Here is a 7,445-nt window from a genome sequence, read left to right as displayed (position 1 = left end):
TCGAAGAAAAATTCAATAAGCTATTACAGAGCGAACCGATTTCCCGGTATAGAGCGATCCGTCCCCCGGGGCGAAACTATGTACAATTACCGTTTTCATCTGCAGTTTCTGGCGCCATAAATTTCCGCGGGTTTACATCGAGCACCGACAAAGAGGGAACGCGCGGGGTTCGCGCGATGAAATTTATCGCTCGAGTCGATTCCGCGCAAATGGAAGGAACGTCTATGAGGTTTTATTCCGCGGCGTTATCGACAGCCTCGATCGGGGGCCCCCTGGCTTTGCTTTCGGTAACACGATTAATTGCCATCCGTGACGTCGCGAAAATCCCGACGCAACGTTTCTCGAAATTTGTAGAATTTTTCTGGCCTCTGGGCGAAGCGTGGCGAAGATACTTTAAGCGACTAATTTAAATGCACGGTGCCGCGTGTACTTTGAGCGTTCGGGGGGAGGGCAACATGGAAACGAACGGGGAACGGTTTCCATCGATTCCAGGGAAGATATCGATCCCCTTTGCAGTGCGGATGAGGTGGCAGCGCGAGACGGCGGAAGTTCGCGCGATGAAATTTACGGCTGAAGCCAATTCCGCGCAAATGGTAGAGCATCTATGAGGTTTTATTCGGACCGCTTATCGTACGCCCCTATCGGCAGGCATTTGTTTTTGCTTATCGTTTGAAAGGTACGTCACGTGGACCACCGTAAATATGACGGACGGATGCGACGATGGGATCTTCAGCGCCGTCAGAACAAACGAGCTACCCGCGGACGTGGCACGAAAATCTCGACGGCTCGATTTAGGGGGATGAACGACAGAGAGCCTCAGCGAATCGATACACCTGACTGCGCGAACCGACCAAATTCACGGAGAAAAACTCATCCCTTTTTAATCGCCTCCTCTCATCCAACCCCCGCGCACCCTCTCGATACCCGACTCAGCTTTCGATTCGTAGAAAATTTCACGAGTCTCGAATTTTTTGGGTCTTAATCGGCCGGCCCTAATTGGTCAATTACGCTCATTACCGTCTCCGTTGTAGAGAAACGAGTCGAACGATAAAATCTCTCGTCTCCCTCTCGCTCTTGCGTAGCTGCCACCACCCCCCACCAGGGTGTTCGCCGCGGTAATCCCTGCCCTCCGTGCCTCCCCTGGAACAGCAGGGTCGTGTTCGCGTTCGCGAGAGAGAAACTTATCCCTGACGGGAAAAATCAGCGGGTCTATAGCCGGTTTCGACGTGGAGTAACCCAGCGAAATAGGCGGAGCAACACACGAGCCATGCCCCTTCTGCCTCCCGGAGGCCTCGCCCCCTTTTGGATTTCCCTTTCTCGCACTTTCTACCCCCTCCCCCCGGCGATACGTTCGTCTCTTTTCGACCAACGTGCCCCCGTGGCGCCCCTCTGTCCCCACTTGCACGGCGGCGTCGACAGCAAAACGAAAAACTACCGAGCGCCGCGGCCAGCGATGTTCAAACTCAGTCCACACGGAGAGCTCGAGTCGAGTAGAGCCTTTCAGTCCAGGTCAGCTGGTCCCAAGATCCTCATCGACACCTGTCAAACGCGTCGACCGTGACCGTTCGCGCGATCAATCGTTTTTTTTCCCCCCCCTTCCCCCACCTCCCCCCCCTCGATCAGTGCGAACGCGGACGCTCCTTATCAGTGAGAGGATTTTCCATCTATGAGACGCTAGGAGATCCAAGACTCCGGGACAGAGTGACTTAGTGAAGAGTAACGCGTGTCGAATCGCGGTCCGAGAATGACAGTAATAAGGATGACCTCCCCGGTGACGCCTCCATCGACCAGTCCAGGCTCGAACGAGGCTCAGGCGCCCCAGGCGACCACGAAGCCGGTGCACCGGTTGAGTTTCTCCGTCGCTGCGCTGCTGGCCGACACCAAGAAGCCCTACGCCAGGCAGGAGACGTCCTCCGTGTCGCCTCGATCATCACCCATCGCCACCTACTCGCCAGTAGCCGCGAATTCCACGCTGCAAAGGTACCCGACCGACTACAGAACAAGGTATCTCTCGTTATCGCCGAACGTGCACGATCTCAGGACGAGCCAGTACGCGTCCTGCGAGTCCTCGCGAAGCGCCATCGACGCCAGAATATTCACCAGGTTCACAGAGTCCGAACTGGACAGGATAGAGTCGCCGGGCAGGCGATCCGCGTCCAGGATCCTCGACTACGTCGTCCAAACGTCAACAGACTCCGCGTCGACGTCGGACGTGGCTTGCTCCGCGTCCCCCAAAGCCTCCACTCTCGGTCAGACGGAGTTTGGCTCACAGTCGCCGAGGAGCAGCTCGCACGAGGCTCGGTCCAGGTGCTCGGAGACGGAGGACATCGAGGAGGAGGACGAGAACAGTCTGGTGGACGTGGAGGACCTGCAGCACCAGCATGGGAGCAGCCCGACGCCGGTCAGACCGACGCCAGCGTACATAGCCGGATTTTCAAGCCTGGGTAGCATCTCCGGGATCCCGGCCAGCCTTCATCCGGCGGTTTGGGGAGGCGGTCATCAGGGTGCAGCCGCGGCCGCAGCCGCCGCCGCCGCCGCCGCCACGGCAAGCTTCTTCCCCTCGCATTTCTCTCATCACGCGCCTCTAAACGGTGAGTACTTTGCTCTCTGGTCTCGTTTGCCTCGTTTTACACCTCTGCTATTTGCCATTTGCCGGGTCGACGACAGCCGCGTTCGGGTGTTCGTCTTTGAGCCCGGCTGCTCTGGCTGCCCGCCAATCGACCCGCGATCCACCTCGCCCGTGGGATTCTTTTCGAAACTGGTCCGATTGTAAACTCGTTAAGACGCGTTTCGTTCAATGAAGCCGACGGCTACGACATTCCTCGCCGTTCTCGTCCTCCGGGGGGATATTTCTGGCGTAACATTGACCGGTCAACGGAACCCTGACGAGCCTCCGATCCTCCAGGCATTTCCGTTACAAGATGGTACCAGCGAACGGTATTTTTAAGCATATATTCGCAAGCAAAAGGAAGACCAAGGTACACCCGGTGTCGCGCTAATTGATAAATTGAGACGCTCCATCGACGCGACGTCTCGGTTATTTGCAATTCAATCGCGCTGAACCTACTCACCTAAAAATCACCGGGAAAGGAATGCAGTTCTCGGAACGCGCCGGATGACTCGTCGCGATTGAATCATCGTTAACACTAATTATTGAGGTCGCGGCTTGATAATTGCCAGAGGCTCTCGTTAAAGAGGCAATCAAAGTTTTCTCGCTTCGTCGCAGAGGGCCGGTTCTTGCCGGAGAACATCGAGGATTCCACGCGGCAAGAACAATGGCCGATTATTGCAAAAAGGTGTTGTAATTGCAAATCGAACCGTTCGTGATGGACAATCGATTATGACGACTGTTGCTGTCTCGTTTACATAAATAATTCTTTTCGAAATTCATTCCCCCCCTCTCAAATTCTCTGCTCTTTTGGTAGAAACTGTAAACAGTGGGTGGGCAGCACTGTGAGAGGTGGAGGAACCTTGCAATTTCTCCTGATTCAGAGTATAGTTCTTGCTTTTTAAGTATACAAATTAGGAATTAGGCCTAATAGGTCCTCTGTCTCTCAGATTGTTCAGTGTTCATTCGTATTGTTAGATTAAAAAGCTTGTTGGGGTTTTTTTATTGATTGTAAGGAACCGTGATGGCTGGCGTCGCCTTTTACCGCAATCCCCGTGTGCTCTTTTGGTAGAAACTGTAAACAATGGTGGCAGCACTGTGAGAGGGAACCTTGCAATTTCTCCTGATTCAGAGTATAGTTCTTGCTTTTTAAGTATACAAATTAGGGATTAGGCCTAATAGGTCCTCTGTCTCTCAGATTGTCCAGTGTTCATTCGTATTGTTAGTTTAAAAAGCTTGTTGGGGTTTTTTTTATTGATCGTAAGGAATCGTGATGGCCGACGTCGCGTTTTACCGCGATCCCCGTATCCCCGTATCAATTTATAGATCATTGTTGCGCGATTGTGCCGCAATTTAGGGAGCTCCGCAAGCGGAACACAATCGACCATAATCGCTTAGCGGGGAAACAGGCTGGGAGCGGACGAGTCGTGTAGGGGGGAAAACAAGCGTAATTTTGAAATATGGTCTCTCGTGGAGGGTGCTCCCGCAGATTGCGTAACCCTTCAAACTTTACCCCGCTGTACTCCAAACCTCGACTAGTTCTCGAATAGGGAGAGGGATGAAACCTACCAACGATATTTACGTACTCCAACTAAATCTCAGGCAACATTTATCGAATTCGTTCGTCTTTGCAAGAGCAAATAAGACTGTGAGAAATCGTGGCCAAAGAATTATTATCAGCTAATTATTTCAGCAATTTGCATGGGAATAAAGGGTACATTTCACATAAATCAGACCGTGTTTAATAAAATTCTCTTTCGAGTCTAAAATTTTGTTTAATTCAGCGTACGATTATATCGATCGAGAGGAACGGGAGCACGATCGGATCCGGTTGCTAAACTCGATCGTTACGCAACGGTCTGGCCATTTTGTTGATCCTCCCCCGCGTCGGATGATCCGCAGTTTCGCGGAACGGCGCGTATCTCCGCGGGATCAGCTAATTATTTCGAATGCGCGTTCCCGATCGTCGGGTCGGATTAAAATCGATGCATCGTTTTCGGCGACGATCGTCCGTGAAAGAAAGACGGAGACGGGGAGAGAGAGAGAGAGATCCTCGAATACCGAGACTAATTGGGACCTTCGAGGCAGAGAGAGAACACAAAGGACGATTCTCCACCGTCGGGGAGAGGCTGTCTCGGAATCGCGGATCTCCAAAGCAGGAAGAAAGCGATTCCAACGGGGGAGGAGGAGGAGGAGGAGGAGGAGCAGTAGTCTCGGTGAAAATTTGAAATTCAGAAGCGACGATCCGGCCTTTTGTCTCGTCTCGAGATCTCTCGTTTCTAGAGCCGTTCACCTCCGCTCTACAAATCTGTCAATTGTCTCGAGACAAATCTCGGGGAATATAACCGATATATTCCGACGCTACTCTCTCTCTCTCTCACGATGTTCCGTTTCCTCGTGGTCGATTGTTTCGGGGCTTGTTGACACAGAGCGTGGGATCCTCGGGGGATGATGTTCGCAATTAGCGTATTTCGATTAAAAACGGCTGGGGCCAGGAAATCGTTTGCAACAGAAAGGTCATCATCCGTGCACCTTTCGCTCGGGACGATATATTCCCCGCTAATGAATACAAGCGCGGATCTTGCGGTCGGCAGCGGAAAAAGGTAATGAGGCCAGTTTGCGGCGCGGTTACGACGGGCAAAAATTCTGAATCGATCCCCTGAAAAGACGCAGATCCTCTCGATCGATCCGGCGACTGGCAAAAAATACAGGACGCCTGCGGTCGGTTCCGGCGCGTCAACCGAGCACGCTTTCGGTTACAGAGAACGGCGAGCCGGCCAAGATCAAGTGCAACCTGAGGAAACACAAGCCGAACCGGAAGCCCAGGACGCCTTTCACCACGCAACAATTGCTGGCGCTCGAGAAGAAGTTCACGGAAAGGCAATACCTCAGCGTGGCGGAGCGAGCCGAGTTCTCGTCCTCCCTGCACCTCACCGAGACCCAGGTGAGCCCCTCGCGAACCAACAAAGCGACTCCGAGCTTAGAACGCGCAACGCCTCGTTTCGAACGCAATCTACGGAATTACTGTTTTTACGATCGACGTTTCTCGTTTAGCACCTCGCGTTAACTCTCTTCTTTATCCACGCCGAGTCGAGGGCACCGCCAGATGATGGGTGTAATTAGCGTGCAAGGAACACGGTAATCTTATTAATAGACTAGAAATTTGCGATCGCCTACCAATTGTCTCTCGGCCGGGTAATTTTGGCAAATTCGCGAACCGTTATATTTCGGGCGAACGTATCTGTTTCCCATTCGTCGAGCAGATTTAAATCGTAGCATCGATTAGAAACCGGCAAGAAACGCGAAACTGTTGATGGTTGCAGGTGAAGATCTGGTTTCAAAACCGTCGGGCAAAGGCGAAGCGCATGCAGGAAGCGGAGATTGAGAAATTGAGGATGTCAGCGGTCAGGCAACATCACACGGCGCTGTACGGTTCTCATCCGGGACTGCTGGCCACGGCGAGCCTCTACCCGGTCGGAATGCTGTCTCATCCCGGTTTAACGCCGCATCATTCGATCTCTCAGCACCCGTCCAGGGAATGAAAACGACCGGGGGACCCGGAGACTCGGTAGTGAACCGACCTGACCCACCTCCAAAGAGCCTATTCCGACGGACTCCTCGGGAAATGGATGGAACGAAAGGTAAAACCGAGAAACGGATACGGATCGACGTCGAATCGAAACCGGGACCTCGTTCGCCATCCGTACGAAATCACGGATACGAGCGGAGCAAAGCTGGGACGAGGGTAATGGAAACTCGAAGATGCGGAATCTGTGCCAATCTCGGGCACGCGTGATCGACGCGTGTCCTGTACATAGTGTGTAAATAATCGTCGTTCTCGAACACAAAGAATGGGTATAGTTTCTACGCTCGAGAATTCACGGGACCCGTGGACGGAAGCCATCGGGCCATTTTCCAATTTTGTATAAATATAAAACCGTCGTCGAGAGAAGTTAGAAGCCGTTTATTTAATAAATCGTAATATCGAAGATGACGCCTGTTGATTCTCACTGCCAACACACCCGACTTCCCCGTTCGAAGGCCATTAAAATCTCGCTGCTACGTGAGATTTATAGGTAAACATAAATTTTATACTTCTCGCTATTTATTATTCCCAATTGAATCTAAATGGACACGAGCGGACAACTTCTCGCGTAATTTAAGCGCGTATAAGTCATATTAATTAGCGCGGGACGATTCCGCTAATTGAAAAGCCCTCGATGTTGATTCACAGGCCGTTTCCGCGTGCGCGATTAGAAAGTTGAAATAAATTATACCCCCCGCGGCAATTAGACGTGTCGACGATCCCCGTAGCTCCGATAACCGATCAATCGATGGCCAATAATAAAATCGTCGGGTTTCGGAATCGTTAGCGAATTTCTCGATCAATCTTTGCTCAAAGTCGATTCGTTAACTCCCATTTCAGCCTCCAACGATGACGCAACTCGAGAGGGGAACTTTCATCAACGACTGATCAACAATGTGATTCTTAATTCGCACCTTTGGTAAGGCCCTGATCGTAGGTATCACGATCGTGTCTATGTTTACGTAACCTTTTTGCGTTGGAGTACAACAAGCAGTCTATGTTACAGGGTAAAGGGTACAAAAGGAACTGGATGGGGGTGAACATCCCTCCCCCCCCCCAGTTCGTTTCGTTGCTGCAGCGATTACGTCGCGACGATTACGCGGTAGCCGAGAATGGCGTCTCTGTGCGTACATGTCGCGGGAATAAATTAGCCGTGGCAATTAGTTTCGGAATCGACCCGCCCCGGGCGGCCGGCGCCACCATCTTGATTGCACCCGTGGAGAACCTTTAAAGACAGTAGCCAGCACTGTT

At 52.1% G+C, this 7,445-nt stretch overlaps 1 protein-coding gene across 1 annotated transcript; it reads left to right on the top strand.

Annotated features, from left to right (window-relative positions):
• The first annotated feature begins 1,527 nt into the window (after nucleotides 1–1,527).
• LOC122399945 (muscle segmentation homeobox) lies at nucleotides 1,528–6,590 on the top strand. Its single transcript, XM_043401045.1, has 3 exons — nucleotides 1,528–2,591; nucleotides 5,371–5,552; nucleotides 5,932–6,590. Exons 1-3 carry the CDS (start codon nucleotides 1,745–1,747, stop codon nucleotides 6,148–6,150), a joined length of 1,248 nt encoding a protein of 415 aa, XP_043256980.1. The 5' UTR covers nucleotides 1,528–1,744; the 3' UTR covers nucleotides 6,151–6,590.
• Nucleotides 6,591–7,445: the final 855 nt, after the last annotated feature.

Source organism: Colletes gigas, unplaced genomic scaffold (assembly GCF_013123115.1).
Source record: "Colletes gigas isolate AHSC1104 unplaced genomic scaffold, ASM1312311v1 Colletes_gigas_Sc00015, whole genome shotgun sequence".
Classification (NCBI taxonomy): domain Eukaryota; kingdom Metazoa; phylum Arthropoda; class Insecta; order Hymenoptera; family Colletidae; genus Colletes; species Colletes gigas.
The sequence above is the reverse complement of the archived record's forward strand: the minus strand, read 5'-3'. Positions and strand labels throughout refer to the sequence as shown.